The 25,608-nt window shown below is 48.2% G+C and overlaps 1 protein-coding gene across 1 annotated transcript in view; it reads right to left on the reverse strand.

Moving 5' to 3' along the window:
- The window catches only part of FAM227A (family with sequence similarity 227 member A), a 74,586-nt gene that overhangs the window by 33,482 nt on the left and 15,496 nt on the right, over positions 1–25,608 (reverse strand). Inside the window, exons 7-12 of the mRNA XM_049626379.1 lie at positions 23,374–23,475; positions 22,797–22,901; positions 21,034–21,157; positions 15,162–15,269; positions 13,187–13,266; positions 5,255–5,342 (exon numbers count right to left, since the gene is read on the reverse strand). Coding sequence (XP_049482336.1) covers positions 5,255–5,342; positions 13,187–13,266; positions 15,162–15,269; positions 21,034–21,157; positions 22,797–22,901; positions 23,374–23,475 — 607 coding nt within the window. The remainder of the gene's footprint in view (positions 1–5,254; positions 5,343–13,186; positions 13,267–15,161; positions 15,270–21,033; positions 21,158–22,796; positions 22,902–23,373; positions 23,476–25,608) is intronic.

The raw sequence follows: 25,608 nt of genomic DNA on the forward strand, positions 1-25,608 counted from the left end.
AGAAAGCAGAAGGCGATGGAATCAAATCATCAAAGCATTTAGGTAGACTTGTGGACCCATAGGAACTATCTTCAAGAACAAAGGTGAAATAGGGGTGCCTGCATGGCTTGGTCAGTTAAACGACTGACTCTTGGTTTTGGCCCAGGTCATGATTTCACGGGTTCGTGAGTTCCAGCATCAGGCTCTACAACGGTGTGGAGCCTGCTTGGGATTCTCTCTTCTCCCTCTCCTGCCCTCCCACACATGTGCTCTCTCTCTCTCAAAATAAATAAATAAACTAAAAAAAAAAAAAAAAGAACAAAGATGAAATAAAGACATTCATAGAAAAATAAAAACTAAGGGAACTTACCAAAACGCTTGTGATAAAGGAACTGCTAAAAATTCTCTTTCTCATTCTCTCTTTCTCTCTAAATATCTATCTATCTGTCTACCTAATTTTTTTTCCAGGAAAAATGATCCCAGAAAGATGGTCTGAGCATCAGGAAGCAGGCAGATAAACTGACAGTTTAAGACCAAACAAAAATTACCTGCTATAATAAGTATAATATGTAATTTGTGAGGTTTTAAAATAGAACAGAACTAAAAACTCTAGACAAAATAGCATTTAAGTCTGGACAGAAGAGATTGGAGTTAAATTTGTCCAAGTCCTTGCTTTGCTCGGGAAAGGAAGTGGGTTAAGATATTATTTAACTTTACATAAAGCTAAGTATGCATGAGAAAATTTCAAATTCACACAATAAAGCAAGGTTTCTCAATCTTGGTGTTACAGACATTTTAGCCAGATGATTCCTTGTTGTGGGGGATGTCTTGTGCATCGTAGGATGCTTAGCAGTATCCCTGACCTCTACCCACTAGATGTCAGTGGCAATCTCTCCCCAAGACATTTATGGCCCCAAATGTCTCCAGACATTGCTAAATGTGGGTGGGGAGTGGTTAGCCCTGTTTGAGATTCACTGCAATAAAGAATAATCTGTAATGAAGAACAGAGACAGAATATATAGCATCCAAACAATTAGAATAAAATGGAGTAAGAAAAAAAGAACCAAAAGAATTCTATCAGGATTCCAGTTCTGGTTAAGATAAAGTAAGCAGTCCCTACTCCATCTCTTACTAAATGCAACTAAAAACCCTGGGCATAACGCATGGGGTAGCTTTCTGAGGAAAAGTAGACGCTGGCAGGTGACTTGGAGAAGGAAACCAGAACTCAAAATAAGAACCATATGGCAGTGAATTTCCTGGATTTATTTTCTTCCTCTTAAATGTCTCAGCTCAAAGGCAACATGAATCCCAGAGCTGAGCATCAGGGGAAGACAGAAAGAGATCTAACAGAAGCTCTCTGTTTGTGGTCATGATCTTCCCCCCCCCCGCCCCAGAAGAATGGGGGAAATCCTGGATTCTTTTCTCTCCCACACGTGCATCTCGGCAAGCCCTCTTCCGGAAGCTTGCAAACCTGTATGGTGGTGACAGCAGGAGAAGTGGCAGCTGGATAGGTATCTAAAACTCTGAGGGACGGGAGTCCTTCTCTGGACCATGGATTTGTGGTTCAGAAAGTAGGAAGGGAATCTCTGTCACTTTTTTTTTCTCCCTCTGTCTTCCCAGTTGGCCATGAAGGCAGACCCAGTCACAGGAAGTATGCAGAAGAGTGGAGAGACGGAAGTTCTAACTTTCTAGCAGAAGACCAGACAGGGGTGCCTTTGGAGCCAGTGTGGGAAAAAAGAGAGAGGTCAAGAAAGGAATCCCATAGGGGTACCTGAGTGGCTCATCGGGTAAGCTTAAGCATCTGACTCTTGATTTTGGCTCAGGTCATGATCTCAGAGTTGGTGAGTTCAAGCCCAAGTCAACTCCATGTTGAGTGTGAGCCTGCTTGGGATTCTCTCTCTCCCTCCTTCTGTGCCTCTCCCCCACTCACTCGTGTGTGTGTGTGTGTGTGTGTGTGTGTGTGCGCCCGCGCGCGCGCACTCTCTCTCTCCCTTCTCAAAATAAACTGAAAAAAATTTTTTTAAATGTTTATTTGTTTTTGAGAGGGAGGGAGGGAGGGAGAGAGAGAGAGAGAGAGAGAGAGTGGGGAAGGGGCAGAGAGGGAGGGAGACACAGAATCTGAAGCAGGCTCCAGGCTCTGAGCTGTCAGCACAGAGCCCAAGGTGGGGCTCAAACCCACGATTCATGAGATCATGACCTGAGCCGAAGTCAGACACTTAACCAACTGAGCCACCCAGGCACCCCCAAAATAAACATTAAAAAAGCAGGGGAGCTGAAAGAAAAGAACTACCAACCCAGAATAACCAGAAAAAAAAAATCCTTCAAGAAAGAAGGTGAAATAGAGACATTCTCAGATGAAAGAAAACTAAGGGAATTCATTGCCGGCAGGCCTATTGGAAATGGATTACTGAAGGAAGGGTTTTTTTTTTTTTTTTTCCTCAGATAGAAGGAAAATGGTATGAGAAGAAAACCTGGAAATTCAAGAATAATGGAAAAACAATACGGGACGCCTGGCTGGCTCAGTCAGAAGAGCATGTGACTCTTGACCTTGGGGTTGTGAACTCAAGCCCCACGTTGGGTGTAGAGATTACTTAAAAATAAAATAAAATAAAATAGAAAAGAATGGAAAAGCAATAGAAATCATAAATATTTGGTTATGTACAGTAAATACGTGTTAAAAATAGTAAATATATAACGTAAATAGTATATAACGGTGGCTATACACAGTAAACATAGACTGTTTCTCCTCTTACATTCTTCAAAATATGTGGGATGATCACTTTGGAGTATAGCTTGGCAGTTTCTCAAACTGTTAATCATATGACCCAGCAGTTCTACCCCTATGTTTACATACACCCGAGAGAAATGAAAACATACGGCCACACAAAATCTTCTCTGTGGGTGTCCATACTGACATTCTTTCTTTATTTTTTTAATTTTTTCAATGTCTATTTATTTTCGAGAGAGAGAGAGACAGACAGAGCGTGACAGGATGAGGGGCAGAGAGAGAGGGAGACGCAGAATCCGAAGCAGGCTCTGGGCTCTGAGCTGTCAGCACAGAGCCCGATGCGGGGCTCGAACTCACGGACTGTGAGATCATGACCTGAGCTGAAGTTGGATGCTCAACCAGCTGAGCCACCCAGGTGCCCCCCAGCATTCTTTATGATAGCTGCAAAGTGGACAACCCGAACTGAATAAAAATTAAAAGACCATATCCAAAACATTTGTGAAATGCCTCCGTGTGCAGAGGGAAAGCTATAGCATTAAATGTTCATGTTAGAAAAAAAGGTTTTCATTTTCATTCAGTTCAAAATATTTTCTTACAAAAAAATTTTTTTTAATGTTTATTTATTTTTGAGAGAGAGAGAGAGAGCAGGGGAGGGGCAGAGAGAGAGAGGGACACAGAATCTGACGCAGGCTCCAGGCTCTGAGCTGTCAGCATAGAGCCCGATGCGGGGCTTGAACCCACGGACCACAAGATCATGATTTGAGCTAAAGTCGGATGCTTAACCAACTGAGCCACCCAGGCACCCCCAAAATATTTTCTAATTCCCTTTAGTACTTCCTCTTTGACTCACAGGTCTTCATGAATTTGAACGTGCAGTTGACCCTTGAACAATGTGGGTTGGAACTGTACAAGTCCACTTATATGCAGATCTTTTACAGGACAGTATATATACTTTAAATATATATATTTTCTCCACCTTATGATTTTCTTAATAGCATTGTCTTTTCTGTAGCCTACTTTATTATAAGAATACGGTATATAATACGTATAACATGCAAAACATGTGTTAATCAACTGTTTATGTTGTTGGTGAGACTTTAAGTTAGCAGTAGGCTATTAGCAGTTACGTTTTGGGGGGAGTCAAAAGTTATACATGGATTTTTGACTGTGTGGCAAGATCATCGTCCCTAACCCCTGTGTCATTCAAGGGTCAACTGCATGCTTATATTGAGGTCTTATACTGAAGTCTCCTACAAATATATATTTTTTAATTTTTTAATGTTTCTTTATTTTGAGAGAGAGACAGAGCACGCATAGAGAAGGGGCAGAGTGAGATGCAGACACAGAGACCGAAGCAGGCTCCAGGCTCCAAGCTGTCAGCACAGAGCCCAACATGGGGCTTGAACTCACGAACCAAGAGATCATGACCTGAGACACTTAACCCACTGAGCCACCCAGGCGCCCCTCTCCTACAAATATTGACCTCTGTTTGGAACCTGGCTGTACCTCTCAATGAGTGGTTCCCAAGTTGTTCTTTTTTTTTTTTTTTAATAACAGCTTGATTGAGATATAATTCACATACTAACATCTCTGAGCTTCCATTTCTCCGTAAAGAAAAAGGATTGCTTAATTTTTTGGAATAATAATCGCATGCGTGTAATTGCCCGCAACGATACTTAAGAGTTCCTGTTCTGTGTTTTCTTAGGTTCTGTATTTGTCTATTTGGCATCCAGTAATTACAGGGCAAAACTGATGGCCAGTGCTGCTCATGTCTCCCCTGTGACCCAGAGGCCATGCTCTGAACCATCGACTTCTCCAACTCCCTCACACCAAGGCAGTATTTCCCCCGCCCCTAAATCACCCCAAGGCCCGGTGCCAGACAACCAGAAACAGTGCCTAAGTCCCAGAGCCCACCAGGAACTCAAACTAGATAATCCCAACCTGTTTACCTTTCATGCCTTGTCTTTCCCAGAGAAATCCCAGTAAAGGTGGTGGCCTGAGCCTTCCCCTTGCTCCATTCCGCCCCCTGGCCGACACCGGTGATCCCTCCCATGACCCTGTGCGTCTGGGTCTCTGTTCCTAGGACAACTGTGAGTAGCAGACTTTTCTTTCAGTGGCATTGGCCTCTCTGTGTGGTCACTCAGTCTCCTTCAGAAATTAACACCTGGACACAAATCAATTCTTACCTCAACAAATGTTGAGTTTCGCGGGGGGAAGTGGATGGGAGCAGTAATCATGTCTTAGGTATTTTTCTTCCTTTGCAAACAACCTTTCTTCCCTACAAGTATCAGCGCTGTGCTGAACTCCTCATCATAAGAGTGGAACTTAATCAGTGTTTGTTGAACTGAAAAGATAATTATGTTCTCTCCTAAGATATCACTTGGTGTCAAGACCCAGGCTAGAACCACAAGTGTAGACCAGGGTGGCTAGAACCACAAGTGTAGACCAGGGTGGCACATTATGTCTGAACAAACCCAGGAAGCCAGGGCTTGTGAGATCATAACTAAGTCAAACGCCTACATTTCCCTTTTAAGACAGCTCGTGTACCTTTTGTGGCATTCTGTGTTTGTGAGCCATCCCGTGATTTCTTCTTGGCCATAGGACCTTTCTCCATGGTTGAATTTATACAGGAAGACTCCAGGAGAGGAAAAAAAAAGAAGAAGAAGAAGAAGATGAAATTGAGTAAAATTGGTTGGGAGAGGAATACTAACAGTCAACATGCAATTTCCCAGACATTTCTCCTCGTTCTTAGCGATGCATCACGTGGAGGGAGACCACTCAGCAGAGCCTGGGCACCCAGCCCTCTAACCAGGGCGCGTGGCCAAGAGGTGGCTGCAAATGCAGGTGCTGGGGGCTGAGCAGACCGGGATGCCAGTCCCAGCCCTGTCCCTCAGCAGCCGCTAAGCTTGGACAAGTCTCTGGACGTCTCGGTTGCCTTGGTTTCCTATTCGGTTCTTAGGAGGATTAAGTCAGCTAATGCATGCAAAGCAAAGCGCATGTGTGGCTGCTTATGGGAAGTGGACCGAGAGCACTGTGGCCATTGTTCACGCAATCACTTACCACACTCCCTCGGGGGACATTTCACTGAGCAACTACTACTGTGTCTATTACTAGGCAGACCCTGAGACCTAGACCCTTGCCCAGAGGAGCTCCCAGTCCAGCAGGGGAGAGAATAGTAAATAGATAATTATGCAAAGGGGTGGGCAGATTCACATATTTCTTAGAGAAGTAACGTAAGTTAGGATTAGGTTTGTAGATCAGTGACTCAAAATAACAGTGGCTCAAACTAGGCAGAAATTTCCCCCCCACGTAACAGTCTGAAGGTACGCAATCCAGGGTTTATATGGTATTTCTGCGGTGGTAAGTCCTTAGGGACTCTGACTTCTTCCAGAGTCCCTTCTTCATGGTTCCACCTTTCCTAAGATAGGACCCTTGTTCTTAGGGTCCAAGATGGCAGCAAGAGCTCCAGCCGTCACATTCACATTCCAGGCAGCAGAATGGAGAAAAGGAAACAGAGACAAAGGATTCATTCGCATGAGCTGTGTTTTAAGGAAGATTCCTAAAAACTGCCACGCGGCATACCCACTTCTATTTCCTTAACTGGATCTGAGTCACATGGGCTACATGTGAAATCTAGGGGGGGCTAGGAAACATTTTTATTCTGCCCATGTATGTGCACAGCTACATATCCAAGGTTCTTTTTCTACAGGGGAGGTGAATGACAGATAGTGGGGAACAATGACTAGTCTGCCACAGGCTCAACGAGCAGACTATACGCGGGAAGCCAGAGTGGGGAATGCTTGATCCTGCCTGGGGGAGAGCTGGAGGGCTTCCAAGGAGAGAAGATGCTTTTGTTCTGTCTTTAAGGATGAGTAGGAGTTTGGCAACGTTAAACAGATGGCCCACCAAGAGGCAGACGAGCAGTCCACCAGCCTCAACAACCACTTTGCTTTATATAAATACAATATTTGAATGGGAGGAATGCTGAGACGGCTTCCCATGTCCCATGCAGCTGGCTGTCCGACAGCCACTGAGTTTTATAGGGTCGAAGCGGTTCCTGGGGTGTGTGAGACAGAAAACACTCCCGGGCTCGATGAAGCATCACGTGCCTTGTTAACAGGCCTCAGGGAGATCATGTTATACACGCGAGGAGATTGTCCTGGGTTTGTCTGTTGTTGGAAGGGCGGTGGGGCGATGCGAAAAGAGCTCGGATGCCAGCTGAGGTCAGCTGTTTGGCCCGGGGGAAGCTGTTCACCCCTGTGAGTCTACTGCTTCCCCTGTCAAATAAAGGCAATACGACATCCTTGCAAGGATGTCATAAGGGCCTAGAGAGGACACTTCCCCACGCACTCTGTCAGGTTGTGACCAGCAACCATGCCCAAGCTATGAGGCAAGGCGACTATCATGCAGGTGGGGCGTAGGCTAAGATTGCCCTGGTGCTCCCTCCCCAGCATGGCCCAGAGGAGACGGAACCGTTCTGTCCCACGTGGTCACCCTGCTACTCAGACGGCTCGCGCTGAGGGCTCAGCTGTGATGGGACAGGGCAGCCCCGGAGCCTATTTCTGAGCCAAGGTGAGATTCGATCTGGGGCTGCCCAGAAATGTCCAGGAGGGCAGTGGGCTTTAGAGCTGGTATTAGCAGGCACGGGCACGAGCTGGAGGAGTTGGAATCATTACTGTTATTGACCCTTACCGTACCCATGCCCTGGAGCTTGGGAAAACTCCGGATAAAATGAGTAGACACTCTGACCAAACCTGACTGGCCTGGGGCCTCCCCTGTCAGGTGTGACGCCCATTGTGAGATAAGAACCCAGAGGCTCAGATTTGCTCAGAGTTGCACAACTGAGAGATGGCATCACCTTAGAGGGGACTTTAGGTCTGCTGCACCAAGCTAGCCTATGACTCCGTGGGGGTCATTCACTCCTAACTCCCATACTTTGTCACAGATACAGACAACTTGGGTAGGACTTGATCTTTAACTCAGACCTCTCCTCCAAAGTCTAGCCTTGCAGACTGAACTACCTGGGTGACGTCTGCCTTCACGCTTCTCATAGGCTTCCTCAAGGTAACAAGTTCAAAACTGAGCTCTTGGTAGCTTTCCCCTGCCCCAAACGCTATGCTCTCCCGCTCAGTAAATGGCTCCATTCAGATGCTTCAGCCACACACCGGAAAGCATTTTTGGCTCCTTCCTTTTTTCCCTACCCTTCCTCCCCACTCCCCAGGCCATTCTGTGAGCACAGCTTGAAAGATCTGACTCCAAAACACACTTCAGGTCTCTGCTTCTCCTCATCTGCTGTCACGGTCTCTTCCTGAGACAACTACAAAGCCTCCTAACTGGTCCTCTGTCCCCTTGTGTTACATTCTCCGTATTCAGAAGACAGTGTGATCTTATAAAAAGAAAAGTCGAATGGTGTATTTCCCTTATTTTAATGGATTCCAGTAGCACTTACATTATATCCATACTCCTTGCTATGACTCTCCCAACTGTCCAGACCGCTGCTTCCCTCGCCTTGACTCCTGCCCCTCTTTCCTACGGTTCCGTCGCCTCTGGGATTGCCTGGTTGGGAGGGCCCCCAGGCAATCTTAGCTTATGCCCCATCTGCACTGGGTGACAATATCACTGGCCTTCTCTCTGTTCCTTGGATAGCTCAAGCTCTTTTTGTGTGTGTGTGTGTGTGTGTGGCCTCAGGGCCTTTGCACACATGTTTCCTTTTTCAGGAAGGTTCTTCCATTAACTCTCTTTTTTTAATGTTTCTATTTATTTTTGAGACAGAGAGAGACAGAGCATGAGCAGGGGAGGGGCAGAGAGAGGGGGAGACACAGAATCCGAAGCGGGCTCTAGGCTCTGAGCTGTCAGCACAGAGCCCGATGCGGAGCTCGAACTCACGGACCGTGAGATCACGACCTGAGCCGAAGTCGGACGCTCAACCGACTGAGCCACCCAGGCGCCCCTCTTCCATTAACTTTTAATGGCTGACTCCTCATCCTTTGGTTCTCAGCTTAAATGGCTCCCTCTGGGGGTGTTATCTGTCACATGTGTGCCCTTCCTTCTCCATATATGCAAGACTCATGTCCCGAGGTGAAAGACGTAAGGTACTCCCCCAGCTTCTTTTGGGCTGTGAAGCAGACATTTCACCAAAGTTCTACCCTTTAGATGCACCACACCTGCCTTCAGGGTATGAATGACCAACATGATGAAGCAGTGCCCTGCAGAGTCCAAGCAGACTCCAGTTTGGGGAAGTCTGTTGACAGGAAAGCAGAGCAGAGCTTTGAGCATCTGGTCCCAGGAACACTGACTGGGGCACAGCAGTGTACCTTTGTGGGGGGGGAGGGGGCGGCGGCGGGGGCGGGGAATGGTTTGGGCTTCATTCTTGGTGGCCTGGCCTTTGAAACCAACACGCTGGCCCTTCCTGGGGGCGGTGCATCACCGTTTCCCTTGAACACATTTCTTCCTGAAGGAGACTACTGTTTGCAGGTAAGAAGATGATGATTCTTCCTTACAAAGATCTTCTTTAACTGTCTTCTCTAATTTTTTGAAAATTTATTTATTTTTTTTTAGCATTTATTTATTTTTGAGTGGCAGAGACAGAGAGAGAGTGAGAGCACAAGTGGGGGAGGGGTGGAGCGAGAACGAGTCACAGAATCAGACGCAGGCTCCAGGCTCCGAGCTGTCAGCACAGAGCCCGATGCGGGGCTCGAGCCCACAAACCGTGAGATCGTGACCTGAGCCAAAGTCAGACGCTCAACCGACTGAGCCACTCAGGCACCCTGGAGTTTATGTTCTAATAGAGGGAGACAGATACTAAACACTACATAAATCCCCTAGGAAAAAGAGCAGCCTGTGATAAGCACTGTGCAGGGAATTCAATTAGCCACGTGATGATAGAGCGTCCCTGGGCAGTCAGGACCGGCCTCACTAGGGCAATGTCAATGAAACTGGAATCTGAATGTCAAGAAGGAGCCAGCCCTTCCTTAGAACTCTGAGGAAAGCACGTTCCAGGCGAAGGGGACAGTTAGTGCAAAGGCTCAGCTGGACACAGGCCTGGAGGGTCCAAGGGCAGAAGGAAGTCCGGTGGGCTGACTGGTGCCGAGGGAGGGAAAGGGTGTGAAGAGGCTGGAGAGAGAGGTGGTGGCCCGATCCTGAGGGGCAGTCCAACTCAGGCTAAGGGGCCTGGATTGGATTCCCAGTGCACTGGAGAAACTGCTGGAGGCTTGAGGTGGAGAACAGCCTCATCTGGTGTCTATGAGAAGGTCACTCTGGTGGCTGTGCTGAGACTGGACTGGGGCCAAGGGAGGAGCCCAGGAAGAGGCTGGTGCAGTCAGCCAGGAGCAAACTGATGCCGGACCCTGGGAATCAGCAACCTCCTCACCCCTTTCCAGGTCAAGATCCTCCTGGCGGGGCCCCAGGGGGCAGTTGGATACACCAGCGTCGGGAGGGAGATTTGGGTGTTACTGGCCAGCGGACCAGATGAGACCACATGGGGAGAACATGTAAGTGGAGGGGAAGGGGCCGGGACAGACTGACTGGCCGAAAGGACAGGGAGCCAGCAAGGAAGACGGAAAAGGAGCAGCCAGCCGGGAAGGAAGGCACTTGCAAAAGCCTGGCGACACAGAAGCCAAGCGGAAAAAGTGGTTCAGGAAGGTGGGCGTAGCCAACCACGTGACACAGACTAGAGCAGGCAACAGATTAGGGTCTGGGCCACGGCAGGAGCCGCCCGCTGCAATGATGCCCTGAGGGCAGGAACCGACTGGAGGGCTGAGGCAAGGAAGTGTGGGTGCAGATGAGGCTTTCAAGAAGTTCTGGCGGGAAAGGCAGCAGGAAATGGAGGTGCAGAGGCAAAGGCCGGAAGTGCTAAGGCAGGACTGTTCAAAGATGGGCGTGATCCCACCAAGTGGGAGGAAATGACGACACAAGACAGAGGGGTTTGGTCCCCAGGGGGTGGGGTCCAGGGCACAAGCGGGGGCAGGGCCTGTCCTCCATAGGCCAATGGTGAGGGTACAGATGGGGGCAGGTGCCTCGTGGTAGGAAAGGGAGTGCCTTCCTGCTGACTGCTTCTAATTTCCCAGTGAAGACGCTCCCTGGAGGGTGCTGGGGTGAAGGGCGAGTGAGACAGGCCGCCTGCAGTACAAGAATTCTGGGAAGGGAGACCAAATGACATGAGGGTTTGGGGGAGGGGAGCACATGCTGGGGAAGTGTGCCAGCACAGGCGGGCAGTGCTAAGTGCCCCGTTGAGACGTGCGGCCGTGGATTGACAGGGGCCCTGGCCACACAGACACATGTGCTACGATCTTCATCATGGCGGGGAGAAGGCCCTGCTATTATTGTGCTCATGTCACACCTGCGGAAACCAAGTCTCAGAGAGGTTAAGTAACTTGTCCGAGTCTGCACAGCTACAATCTGAACCTGTGAGAGCAGGCGTTGAACCAGAGACCTTCAAGCCCTGTGGGGACATGGAAACTTTCCAAGGAGCACTGGCCTTGCCAGTTCAAAGAACATCCATTTCCAGATCCTTAAATGTGCTTACGTCCTGTTTTCTAAAAGTGATCATATTGAGAACGTAGCCTTTATCCCGCTTTACAAAAGAAAGGCACACCCTTCACCCATTCCAAACACTGGGTGAATGTGCCAGGGTGAAAACACCCTCAACTCCGCCCCAAACAAAGGGGAAAGTCTGGTCTAACGATGAATCGAGCCTCATATGCTACTTATTCAGAATGAAGCATGGCATTAGAAATGAGGATATTGGGGAGCCTGGGTGGCTCAGTCGGTTGAGCGTCCGACTTCGGCTCAGGCCATGATCTCGCAGTTCACGAGTTCAAGCCCCACATCGGGCTCTGTGCTGACAGCATAGAGCCTGGAGCCTGCTTCCGATTCTGTGTCTCCCTCTCTCTCTGCCCCTTCCCCGCTCGTGCTCTCTCTCTCTCTCAAAAATAAATAAACATTAAAAAAAAAAAAAAAGCAATGAGGATGTTGGTCTACAGCTTAAAGATTAGTAGCAGAGGGGTGCTCGGGTGGCTCAGTTGGTTAAGCATCTGACTCCTGATCTCTGCGCAGGTCATGATGTCACCCTCATCAGGCTCTGCGCTGACAGCGGGGAGCCTGCTTGGGATTCTCTCTCCCTCTCTCTCTGACCCTTCCTTGCTCATGGTCTCCTTCTCTCAAAATAAATAAATAAAAGCTTTAAAAAAAAAAAAGATTAGTGGCAGAGACAGCCATGATCATAGGAATGACCGCATAATTCCATAAGTGCTCTGAAGGACAGAGCTCTGAGTACGTATCACAAGGAACCAAATGCAGATGAGGGTCAAGGCAGCTGACCCTGAGGACAAGGGCTTCAGCTGAGACAGAAGGATGAGTACGTGTCGCCTGAAGCAGGGTGGCAACTCCTTCGGCCGAGAGCCAGAGAGTAAACGTTTCCGGCTGTGCGGGCCATGATGTCTGTACCGCAACTACTCAGCCCTGCCATTGCAGTGCAAAGCCAGTTGAAGACCAGTGAAGGGCAAGTGAGACAGGCCACCTGCAGTACAAGACCAGGTCAACCAGGGACCGTGGCAGTGTGCCAGTGACGTTCTACTTACAAAAACGGGCAGCAGAAGGCCTCTTTCATTGTTTTCCCAGACATTTATTTGTCCAGCTTTCTGGAAAAAGGAGGCCTTGATCGGTAGTGGTAGCATTTGGTTTCGTGTTACCAGTGGGAGGAGATGCTGGCAATGATGGTGGCAGGAGGGAGCTTACCTGGGACAAGAGGAGTGGCAGGTACAGAGGCCAGGTGTTGGTAGGGGTGTGACGTCCACAAGGAACTGAGAGAACACCCCTGCAGGGGGAGCCGCAAGGGCCCAGGAAGGTGGAGATGGGGCCGGCAGGACGTGGCAGGGTCGCACAGGTCAGTCTACCCCACGGCAAGAGGAAGGCTTCTGAGGTTCGGGAGGTATTTTGTATTTGGGCTGGGGGAGGGTGTTTAGGGTAGGGGGAGTTGGGTGGGGCCGGGGGGGGGTGACCTAGGACATAATTAGATCTGCATTCTGAAAAGATTGCCGGGGTACCGGGGAGCCTGAGGGAGCAAGGAGCCTGCTGTAATATGAAGGAGCTCAAACTGGAGTGTAGGGAGGGGAGGGGAGGGGAGGGGAGGGGAGGGGAGGGGGGGGGTGGTGCTGGAGCTGCCTAGGAGGGAACATCACAGGGCACAGAGGGGCAAGCAGGGGTCGAGAGGACAGCCAGGTGCAGGTTTCTGACAAGGACTGAGGGGGAGGAAAAGACAGAAAAGCACCTTGAGCTGAGCCTCTGCTTCTTTTCCCTTCACTTCCCCATCACTGCATTTCTGGGGTCACCCTTTGGTGCTCTGCTCATGCACGCAGACCTAGAGGACCACCAGGACCCCTCCCGGAGACGCTGGGCGGAGAGCACAAAGATGCGGAACCACGTGGACGTCACTGAAGCATCTGGGATGCAAAGGGTCTGGGTCTGTGACTCTCTACTCACCTTCGGGCCCTGGGCTTCCTTGCTCTGGGTAGACTTCTGGAAGGGGTAGCTCTTAGAAGTGGACAAAAGAAACTCTCTTCCTAGGAAGGAGACAGAGTTGTGCTTCAGTTAGTTCCTTCTTGTCCTGGAGAGGACACCGTAGACCAGGAGTTTTGACACAGCCGCCTCCCTGGAGGACAACAGACCTCAGGCAAACCAGAGCCCCTCAGTCATTCCACCTGCTGAATGACCTTGGGCAAGTTACCTAACCTCTCGGATCCTGTTCAGGGCTTAAATACCAACTACCTTGCAGGGCTGGTGAGCCCAGTTCAATAATGTATGCGGAGCCCCGTACACAGTGCAAGCACTCAACCCACAGGGGAAAGAAAGTACTGGCTTCAAAAGAAAACCCAAAAGTTGAAAACATCCAAATGAAGACATGTTGGCTTAAACCCTTAAAAAAGTTAACAATCTATCCATCTCCTAGAGCGTCATTAAATTTGAAGACAGTTCACAGGTTAGATGTTGTTCACTTTGCAACTCCTGTGTGTCCACGGTGATTGCTGGGAAAGCAAACATATCAAGCGGGGGTCATGCTCTTCTCTGAGGCCTGACAGGTGGTCCCTCCCCTGTGCCCTAGACTGGCGCTTCGCAAACTGGACAGCGCTTACGGAGCCCTGGGGGACGACTGCGGAGCCTGGTGCAGCCGGGCTAGGGACGCTGATGCTGCTGGTCCTTCTAGGTGGCAAAGGCATGGCTCTCGGCGTCCCCGCGCACACAGGGGGCTCACCATGGTGGGGACTGTACTGCCTCTCAGGGGGGCCCCTCCTTCCTGCTGAGTGGCCTCGCATTCCCTGAGGGAGGTAGACTGAGTGGGGACAATGGCTTCATTGGGCCAGAGGGCCCACAGGCTGCCTTCGAAGGCAGGAGGTTGATTAGCCCGTCTGGGCAAAATTCTGGCCCTCCAGCTGCGCAGGGGCGCCCTGGGCGCATGAACCTCTCTGCCCCTCACCTCCTCCTGTAAGATGAGGGGAACAGGCTCTCTCATAGGGGTAGAGTAGGCGGAAAACAAAGTAACACAAGCTGGCTGGTGCAGAGAATGAGTCAGTATGCGACAGCATGATTTTTACTGCTAATCAGAGTACAGCTTTGTGCTTAGACTCACATTCTTCCGGTATGAACGGTTTCCACCATATTTGAGAAAAAAATCATTTTCTCACTCCTATCCTCCACTTCCAAAGGGTCCTGGGGGTGGCTGAGGGATTTCATTAGTGGGATGTTGTCTGCCCTCTGGGTCCTATTCACCTACTAAAGATAGGGCTTTTCTGTGTCCCTGGGGTGCCCCCATGGAAAGGATAGACCTCCCCCTGCTGGAGAAAATATCCACCTGACCCAACAGTGTGTCCCTTTGGCTTTGCAGTCCCGTGTTTGAATCCTGACTCAGCCACCCACAGGCTGGTTACCCCATAAAGTCCTCTCACTGCTGCCACGAGAAATGCCTCTGGGTCTTCTCGCATGCTGTTCCCTCTGCCTGGAACAGTAATTCTCCCCTTCACCCGCCTAAAATACACATCCTTCGAATCTCCGCTTCAATGCCACTTGCCTGCTCAGGGCTGGACTGGGTACCTCTCCCCGTGCTGCCTCAGCACGCTGTAAGCCCCACCACAGTGCCCAATCCAAGGTAGTGTCACTGCGGTGCCTAAATTCCTCCTAGACTGCGCTATGGGTCCCAGTAACCGGACACCCAGAGACACCCAGTAACCGGCATCCATCGTTAGAATACAAAATTCCACCCCTGCAGCCCAGTAGTTATGTTGCGCTGACTTTTAAGTGCACCCTGAACATCAGCATTTCAGTCATTTTGGTGACCAGACAGGGGAGCGTCAAAGGGAACCTGGCCCGACTACCTCAATACTAAGGCCCTGCCCTGCCTCAACTGGATACGGCTGGGTGTGGCAGGGCCACAGGGGGCTAAAGTCCACAAGTGGTACCTTACTCTTTAACAGTCGTTTTCTCTGCAAAATTAATTCTTCTCTCCGGAATCTCTCTGGATCTAGTTCCGAGTAGTCCCAGCTGTTATAGCTCTGTAGGCAAGGATATATACCTAACAGAGAACGAAGAGGGATCGTGAAAATCTCCATAAAAGAGAAGGGAAGCAGAAAACAGAAGCCAGAGCCTCTCCTCCAGGAGCCCCCTGCTGGTCCTAGGGAGGCGGGGCTTCTAGCATTAGCCCCACCCTACAGTGGCCCTGAGCCTTGTGGAGGTGGGGGGAGCTCCCCCCCTTCCTCTCTAGGTTGGCTTGGTGCCTTCCTCTGGAAAATGGAGATGGTGGGGCGCCTGGGTGGCTCAGTGGGTTAAGCGTCCGACTTTGGCTCAGGTCATAATCTCGTGGTTCGTGAGTTCGAGCCCCATATCAGGGTCTGTGCTGACAGCTTGGAGCCTGGAGGCTGCTTGGGATTCTGTGTCTCCTTCTCTCGCTGCCCCTCCCCCACTCATGGTCTCTGTCTCTGTCTCTGTCTCTGTCTCTCTCTCTCTCTCTCTCTCAAAAATAAGTAGACGTTAAAAAAAATTTTAGTAACTTAAAAAAACAAAACAAAGAAAATGGAGATGAAGTTCGCCCTGCGTTCCAGACAGCGTGAGTGTCAAGATCCGATCCGATCACACCAGGACACGTGACCCTGTGTACACAAATGTGAAGGGTTTGTAGACTTTGGTTTTCCTGCCCATCTCCTCTGCTCTTGCTGGACTGGGAACTCCCTGAGCGCAGGACCTGGGCCTTATTCACCTTTGCACCTCCAGGGCTTAGCTCTGGACCTAGCACATAACAAACAGGTGCTTAGCAAGTATTTGTCCAACATCTTATCACACTTAGCTAAGTACCAGAAATGGGTTCTCCCTAAATATTTGATGGTGACACTAATGGGGCTGATGCTTTTTCTTGTAAGAAAACCATGTGCTTCAGAGTCTTGGCTTCTGGAACCTGAACGCTCAGACATTAGAAGGATTCCACTTTCTCCCTCGGTTCTTTGGTGTAGAAAGGAAAAGACCAAGGATCACTTGAGAAGTTTTGACCACCTATGCAAAGATGCTGCCTCCACTGGACAAAGCAAGTGGACGGGGGGGTTTATTGCTGAGAATGCATTAGGGGAAGGAGGCACAGTCTTGGACAAAACGGGAAATAGGAAGGGCGAAGCGAAGAAAAGAGTCGGAAAATGAGAGGAAGGATGGAGCAGTGGTCAAGACCTAGCTTTGCAGCCGGACAGCCTGGACCTGAACGCCTGCTCCCCTGTTTGCTGGCTGTGGGACTTCTTGGAGTCTGCATATGTTAAGAGGATTAAATGGGTGTGCAGAAAAGGCTGAGCAGGCACAAGGCTGCTCTCCTTGGAAAATCTTGCTTGTGAACTTGGCCTTTGGCTAGCATCTGCGAGTTGTCTGGTAAACATTTCTTTACACTGATATAACTTGCCCTAACTACCCAGAAGTGGGCAAATTCCTGGAAGTGTACAACCTACCACCACTGAATCATGAAGCAATACAAAAGCAGAACAGACCGATAATGAGTAAGGAGATTGAGTCAGTAATCAAAAACCTCCCAAATAAAGAAAAGCCCAGGACGAGATGGCTTCACAGGTGAGTTCTACAAAACACTTAAAGAATTAACTCCAATCTTTCTCAAACTCTTTCAAAAAAAAACTGAAGGGGAGGGAACACTCCCAAACTCATTTTATGAGGTAAGCATTACCCTCATACCAAATCCAGATTAAGTATGCTACAAGAAAACTACAGACCAATGTCCCTGATGAATATAGATGCAAAACCTCTTAAGAAAGTACCAGCGGGGCGCCTGGGTGGCGCAGTCGGTTAAGCGTCCGACTTCAGCCAGGTCACGATCTCGCGGTCCGTGAGTTCGAGCCCCGCGTCAGGCTCTGGGCTGATGGCTCGGAGCCTGGAGCCTGTTTCCGATTCTGTGTCTCCCTCTCTCTCTGCCCCTCCCCCGTTCATGCTCTGTCTCTCTCTGTCCCAAAAATAAAAAAAAACGTTGAAAAAAAAAGAAAAAGAAAAAAGAAAGAAAAAAAAAAAAAAAAAAAAAAATAAATAAAAAAAAAGAAAGTACCAGCAAACTGAATTCAGCATCATTTTAGGAGGATCATACACCAAGGTCAAGTGAGATTGATCCCTGGGATGCAAAGATGGTTCAATAGCCACAGATCACTCAATCAACACAATACATGTTAATAGAAGGAAAGATAAAAATCACGATAGTCTCAATCGGTGCAGGAAGAACATTTGTCACAATTCAACATCCTTCTGCGATAAAAACACTCAACAAAGTGGGTACAGAAGGAACACACCTCAGTGTAACAAAAGCCCCATATGACAAGCCTGCAGCTAACATCATACTCAATGGTGAAGAAAAGCTTCTCTTCTAAGACCAGGAACGAGATAAGGGTGGCCACTCTCACTACTCCTATTCAACATAGTACCAGAAGATCTAGCCAGAATGATTAGAAAAAAGAAAGGAAAAAAGGCATCCAAATCAGAATGGAAGAAGTAAAATCGTCTCTGTTTGCTGATGACCCAATCTCATATGCAGAAAAATCTAGAGTCCACCAAAAAACTGTTAAAATTAACAAATTCAGTACATTTTCAGGATACAAAATCAATATATGAAAGTCAGTTGGGTTTCTATACATTGACAAGGAGCTATGTGGGAAAAAAATAAAGAAAACAACCCAACCCCACTCATGATAACATCAAAAACAGTGAAATACTTAGGAATAAATGTAACCAAGGAAGTGAAAAGTCTGTACATTGAAAACTGTAAGACACTGATGAGAGAAATTGAAGGAGACACAAATCAACGGAAAAATATGCTGTGTTCATAGATCAAGAGAATTAATATTGTGAAAACATCCATAATACCCAAAGCCATCTGTAGATTCAATGCAATCTCTCAAAATTCCAATGGCATTTTTCACAGAAGTAGAGAAAACCATCCTAAAATTTGTATGTATCCACGAAAGACCCTGAATAGCCAAAGCAATCTTGAAAAGGAATATAGGTGGAGACATCACACTGATTTTAAACTATATTACAAAGCTAAGAAATCAAAATAGTATGGTACTGGCATAAAAACAGACACATGGATCAATGAAACAGAATTGAGAACCCAGAAATAAACCTACACATAGATGGTCAACTAACATTTGATAAGGGAGCCAAGAATGTACAATGGGGGAAAAAACAGTCTCTTCAATAAATGGTGCTGGGAAAACTGGACAGCCACATGCAAATGAATGAAACCGAACCCCCTCATTTTTACACCACTTAACAAAAATGAACTTGGAATGGATTAAGGACTTAAATGTAAGATCTGAAACCATAAAACTCCTGGGAGAAAATATAGGGAAAAAGCTCTCTGACATTGGTCTTGGCCATGACTTTTTGGCTACGACACCAAAAGCACAAGCAACAAAGCAAAAATCAACAAATGGGACTACGTGCAACTGAAAGGCTTCTGTGCAGCAGGAGAAACAATAGCACGAAAAAGCAACATATGGAAGAGAAGAAAATATTTGCAAACCATACGTTCGATAAGAGGTTAAATATCCAAAGCATATAAGGAACTCATAGACTCACTAGCAAAAATAAGTAAGTAAATAAATAATAATAATAATAATAATCTGGTTAAAAATGGGCAAAGGACCTGAACAGTTATTTTTCCAAAGAAGACGCGGCCAACAAATATGTGAGAAGGCTCTCAACATCACTAACCAACAGGGAAATGCAAACCAGAACCACAGTGAGATATCACCTCACACCTGCTAGGATGGCCATGATCAAAAAGACCAGAGGTAACAAATGCTGGAGAGGATGTAGAAAAAAGGAAACCCTGTGCACTGTTGGAAGGGATGTAAATTGGTACTGTCACTATGGGAGACAGTATGGAAGCTCTTCAAAAAATTAAAAATAGAACGACTCTATGATTCAGGAATCCTACTCCAAAGGAAATGACATCACAGTCTCAAAGAGACACCTGCACCCCTAGGTTCCCTGCAGCATTATTCACAATAGCCAAGGCATGGAAACAGTCTGAGTGTCCGTCAACGGGTGGATGGATAAAGAAAATGTGGCATATATATACACAACGGAATGTTATTCAGCCACAAAAAGAAGGAAAGCCAGACAATGCAACAACGTGGATGGGCCTTGAGGGCATTATGCTAAGTGAAATTAGGCAGACGGAGAGAGACAAACACTGTTACGTGATCTCACTTATAGGCGGAAGCTAAAAAGCCAAACTCATAGAAGCAGAGCATAGACTGGTGGTCGCCAGGGGCTGGGGATGGAGGAAATGAAGAGATGTGGGTCAAAGGGGGTAAAGTTCCAGTTATAGGAGGAACGAGTCCCAGGGATCTACGGCATGATGGCTACAGTTAACAATCCTGTGTTGTATATTTGACTGTTGTCATGAGAGTAGCTTCTACGTGTTCTCACCATAACAACAAAATGATAATTATGTGTGATGAAGGATGTGTTAACTAACCTCATTATGGGAACATTTCCCAACATATGCGTGCGTCAAATCGTTACGTTGTGCATCTTACACATACACGATGTTATGCATCAATTATACCAATAAAGCTGGGGGAAATTTTTCCCCTAACTGGTAAGAGTGGCAAGCTGTAAAACAGTGTGGCTTCTGCTGAACACCTGCTTTCCTGGAATTTTGGTACATGACAGACAGAGGTCTCTATGTGACCAGCCCCCAATAGAAAGCTTGGGTGCTGTGTCTCTAGCGGGCTGGGCAGAAACATCACACATGTTGCTGCATTTTTGTTGCAGAGGGATGACAGTGCCCTGCCTAACTCCTCATGGAAGGGAGACAGCATGAGGAAGCTTGCACAGGAATTCCTCCAGACCCTGCCTGTCATTTCCCTTAGGAATATTCCCTGGCTGGGGGCACCTGGGTGGCTCAGTCGGTTGAGCATCTGACTTCAGCTCAGGTCATGATCTCATGGTCCGTGAGTTTGAGCCCCGCATCAGGCTCTGTGCTGACAGCTCGGAGCCTAGAGCCCGCTTCAGATTCTGTGTCTCCCTTTCTCTCTGCCCCTTCCCTGCTCCCACTCTCTTTCTCTCAAGAATAAATAAACATTAAAAAATTAAAAAAAAAAAAAAAAAAAGAATATTCCCTGGCTGTGTAACCTCATTGCACTGCCATAATCTTGGCTGTCAATACTCCTACATGCTGAGACCTGAGAGTTCGCCTAGCAAATACCTTAATGTGGGAATGACTTGGAGACCCCCAAGACAATAGGAAATGTAAAAGAGTGCTTACTTAGCACAGTACTTAGGACCCAGGAATTTCTCAATAGGTAGGAGATTTTAAGGGCCTTAGAAAATAATCTAGGTTGAGAAGAGGGGAGTGGGGAAGGGAAGTGAAAAGTCGTTAAAAGCAAACACCACCCTGGGCACTCACTGTGCGGGCAGCAGGGACAAGGGGACTACAGTTGGGCCACATGGAGTCACCCGGGGGAGGAAGGTTGGGATCGTCCAACCAGCATACGCTTTGGGGTTGCTGAGTTCTGCATCCACCAGCCCACAGCACATGGCCAACTAATGGGGCTCGGCTGGAGCCTGCTCCCTACAGATGCACCGGGCACAAAGAGGGACTAAGAACATCTCAGAACTGTTCTGCGGAAGCAGGCGAGATCAGTACTCCACGGGGCTCTAACCGCACACCTTACCTTCTTGAACGTCAACGAGAGCAGAGGATAGCTGCCTCAGTAAAGGGTGTTATGACCTAGGCTCAGGCAGAAAAGTGTTTCCGGAATCGCGTTCCCCAGGACAGAGCAGGCTCCTCTTACCCGAAATCCACAGGCTCATTGTGTTGCAGATGTCCGACTTGAAATCGTGCGTGTTGAACCAGGACTGTGGGAAGCAGCAACAGAAGCTGGTGTACAGGGCTTTACTCAGAAGTGATGGCAGCCTCTGGGGAGGGCGGGGGCGGGGGGGGGAAGCAGAGCTCAGGCCATGTTCTGGACGTTTCCGCACCCAGAAAAGAGCCCCCGACCGTGGAAAGGATCTGTGATAAAACTCTCCACCTGACACCGCGCTGCCTTCCATTCATGGGGGGAGCAGTTTCTATCTGTCACTGGCCCACATCTTGGTGGACTCCTTACCCTACCTGGGGACCCCACCTCAGACCTCAGGCTAGGCTTGGCCAGCAACCTCCCCCTCTCGCTTTCCCTCTGCACGTGGTCTGCGGCTCAGCCCCTTCTGCCACCTCCAAAGAGTAGCCCGGATGACAAGATACATTTGACCCACCCATCAGAGGTTACAGGAAGTACTACGACTGTTATTTTTTTCCCCTCTGCACGCGTGGAACTGTTGTCCCTTCTTAACTACGGTTGAGTTCAAATTATACATTTCTATCTGGCTTTGTTCATTTAACAACATAGTAGAAGCGCTTCCTCAGGTTGTTATAAACTCTTCGGGATTTTTCTCCCCACGAGTGAACTTCATAATATTGTGCTGAGTAGGCATATCAAAATTTACTTCAACACCCCCATCGGTGGATACCGTCTCTATGTCTGGCACATAGCAGGCAGTCAAAACTTTGTGGAATGCATGAGTGAAAGCAGTTTTTCCCGAGTATTCGATTATGACTTCCAGAAGATGGAATCACGATAGTAATCATAGCAGCGATGATACGTTGGGGGCTTATCGTAGCAAAAATGTAACGATGCACTTCTCTCTCAGACCGTCAGAGTGTCATTTCCCTAGATCCTTCACAACCCTGGCAATTATTCTTTTTAATCCATGCAATCCAGCAGGTAAAAAGGGGCATCAAATGGCTATTGTTTTAATTTGTATGTTTGACGATTGTTAAGGGTGAACTTTTTTTCCCATTTGTATTTCTTCCCTGATGAATTTCTGGTTTGGTACTTTGTCCACTGGTCTAGAAGGGATTTCATAAGATTTATAAGAGTTCTTTTTTTTTTTTTTAAGTTGTTGTGTATTTAAGTAATCTCTGTACCCAACGTGGGGCTCGAACTCACGACCCCGAGACCAAGAGATGAACGCTCCTCCAACTGAGCCAGCCAGGCGTCCCGATTTGTAAGAGTTCCTTCCATTGTGTGACGTATATGCTCCGTGATTTCTGCAGTTTCGCATTTGCCTTTTAACTTTGTGGTAATTTATTTATGTAGTTAAATCAGTCTTTGTGAATGTATGTATATTCATACTTTTTAATTTTAAAATCACATGCTTATTTGAATACTACAGGAATATTTAAAGTAGAAAAGGAAGTCTCTTACAACCTCATTCCCCAGAGATAATCATTGCTAAGAGCTGGGTAAGTATTTTTCCAGATTTTTTTTTTTCTATTCATAGGCACACATGCATATATACATATACATTTTTAAACACGGAGTTCTAGAAATTTCTTTGCTTTCCACTTAAAATACGCCATATATAGATCTACCTTATTTTTTTGTGACTGCGGCATTGCAAGTCTGTGTATGAATATAGCACAACTTACTAATTACTCCCTCACAGAAAGAATGTTAAGGGCATTCTATTGGCATTAGCGTGATTTTTTGTTCTCCCAACAGTGGTTGATGCTCACTTTTAAGAGAGCCTCTTCATAGTGGGATTTGGATTCATGCAACAAGAGAGACGCGTAGTGTTGGGATATCCGATCAAACAGCTCATTCTGGATCTCCTTGTTTGGCTACCAGGAATAAGAGTGGAGAAGGAATTACTAGAGCCTCCTGATGAAACGGCTAAGGCCTGAGGTTCTTAAATACGTACTCCTCTTATTCTCGAGAGGTTGAACCTCCTGTCATTTACGAAGTAGTACGCTGATTTTTATAGGATTTATGAAATAGATTTATACGTGGGGCGGATTGTTGAAGAAAGTGCGCAAACTCTGGGGTGGGAGGTCCCGACCCTGCTCCCGGCCCTGTGCTTGACCAGCCATGTGTCAGGGACCAGTTTCTGATGCTCAGGGGGCTACGGGACATTGTGCGGAGGCTGAAGCACAGGACGGATGGACGAGGCACGGGTGGGGAAGGGAAGGGGTGGCAGATGGGGCTGCAGGGGTGCTCCATAGAATCAGAGAGCCCGGTAGCCCATGTTAGAAACACTGGGCTTTATTCCATAGAAAAGTAACTTAAGCAAGGGAGAGAAGCACGCAGATTTACCTGGTACCTCTCGTGAAAGATCCACCAGAAGCTATCCAGCCATATGGCTCTTGGAGAAGGAGAAGAGAGAAACTTCTCTAATTCTCTATCGGAACAGAAAGACTTGGGAAGAAAAAAAAACACAACAACAACAACAACAACAACAAAATTCACATTATTATTGCCGTTGTCTTTGAAAACACAATTTTTCATTGTTTCATTATTTCACTGTGGCTGTGGAGCCACCCAGATTAATAATCCTCTCCGTTCAGAACCCGCCTTTCCTCCTGTGTTCCACAGCCTGTTATTGTCGCTAACCACACCATCTTCCCACCCGTCATCTTTGGAGTCAATTTAAAAGAAACACTTACCCTTTTAGTTTAGTGAGTGCCGACTATTTGCCTTTCCAGCTATTTTTACACATTCTCATCTAACCGCTAAGATAATCACACCAGGCGTGTTACCACTACCCCCATTTTACAGACGAGCAAACTGAGGACCGAAGAGCTGAAGTCTCTTGCCCAAAGAGATACAGCCGGCAAGTGGCAGAGCCAGCACCGGAATCTGTAACTGGAGGCAGCTTCCCCGTTCTGTCACCTACTCCGCTCAGCGGCAATCAACAAACACGCACGCCACACAGCTGCAAGTCACTGGACCAGGAGATTCTGCGGGGTTCACGGTAAGCACATGCAACTGTAAAATCGGAATTTTCAGCGAACTCGGAGGGGCAGGAAGTTCAGACTTCGTTGCAAGGCGACCCGGTAACCTGACTCTGATTCCAGAACTACCATCTGAATAGCGTAATGACACGTAATATCTGTTGAATGTTTACCATGTGTCTGGCACAGGGCTGTGCCCTTCACCCCTCACCTCATTTCGTTTGTTACCATCTAGGTGGTAGCTACAGGCATCCCCGGTTTATAGAAGAGGAAAGGGAGGGTCCGAAAGTGTAGGACTCTTGCCCAAGTTCGCGTGGCCGGGGAGGCTCCGGAGCAGGCAGCTTGACCCCAGAGACACCACACACGCGGCCTCTTAGCATTATGAAGAGCAAAGAGATCCCATTCCTGCCCCCTCTTGGATGCAAAGGGGGAGACTCCTTGGCTCTCCCTTCAGGCCTATGGAAGCTGGGGGCAGGGTGCGTGGATAAGCCTCCCTCATCGGCAGGGGGTTCTCTGAGCCCAGCTCTCTGCTTTGTCTTTTTCACCGTTCCTCACGTTTCCTTAGAGAAAACATACAGTGAGAGCACAGACTTTGAATCCAGCTGGATTCAAATCCAGCTCTTATGCTAAGAAGCTGTGTGGCCTTGAGCAACGTTATTGAACCTGTATGTGCTCAGCTTCCTCAACCAGACGACAGAGGGAAACTGAAGGACTCCATAAGAATCTGCTTTCTGTGCGAGGCCTGAGTGGCTCAGTCGGTTAAGCTTCTGACTCTGGGTTTTGGCTCAGGTCATGATCTTGCGGTTTGTGGGTTTGTGTGCCTGCCGCTCCTCCACCCCTCTGCCAAAGACGGCAGGGGACCAGGCACCTGGGCCCAGAGCCCCTACCGACTGGTTAAAGGCAGCTGTCCACTTGCTGACTGCAGTCCATGCTGGAGCCAGGGGCTGGAACTCCAGCAAATACCACTGTCATCTTGGGCGGCGGCTGGCCCCAACAGACCATCACTCTTAGAAAGTCTGAACGCAAGACACAGAGGAATGAGACCGACGGAGCTGAGGCAGAGACATTGCCCCCGGAGAGAAGGCAGCGGGGAGAAATCGTGAAGAGAGGAGGGAGTGAAGGAAGGTGGCTGGGCAGAGGGAGAGAGGAGCGAGGGAAAGAGAGACAAAAGGACAGAGGGAGGAGGAGACAAGAGAGAGAGACGGGTAGTAAGTGGTTTGAGGCAGCAGTAGGAAGTACAGGTAGACGAGGCTAAGAACCCGGGTCCCGGCAGGGGACGACGATTGGAGCTGCTTTGGGGACACCATGAAGGGCGATGAGACCAGCTATAGGGCTGCGGATACCATTTCCTGGGCTTCCTCCCCTCCCCACACCTCTCTGCACTCATCCCCACCTCTTGAGTGGTCTCACATATTCTAGGCCTTGGAATACCGTCCCCACCCTCCGCCCTGCTTCCCAAGGAACCCAGCGTGCTCCAATGCACTGCTCTCCAAGTGGTTGTTCTCCCCAAGGGGCACCAAGCGACGTGGGAGGAAAATACTCTAACTAATGTCTAACTAAGAAAAACAAGAAATTAAGATTACTAATATATAATGTA

Source organism: Panthera uncia, chromosome B4 (assembly GCF_023721935.1).
Source record: "Panthera uncia isolate 11264 chromosome B4, Puncia_PCG_1.0, whole genome shotgun sequence".
Lineage (NCBI taxonomy): Eukaryota > Metazoa > Chordata > Mammalia > Carnivora > Felidae > Panthera > Panthera uncia.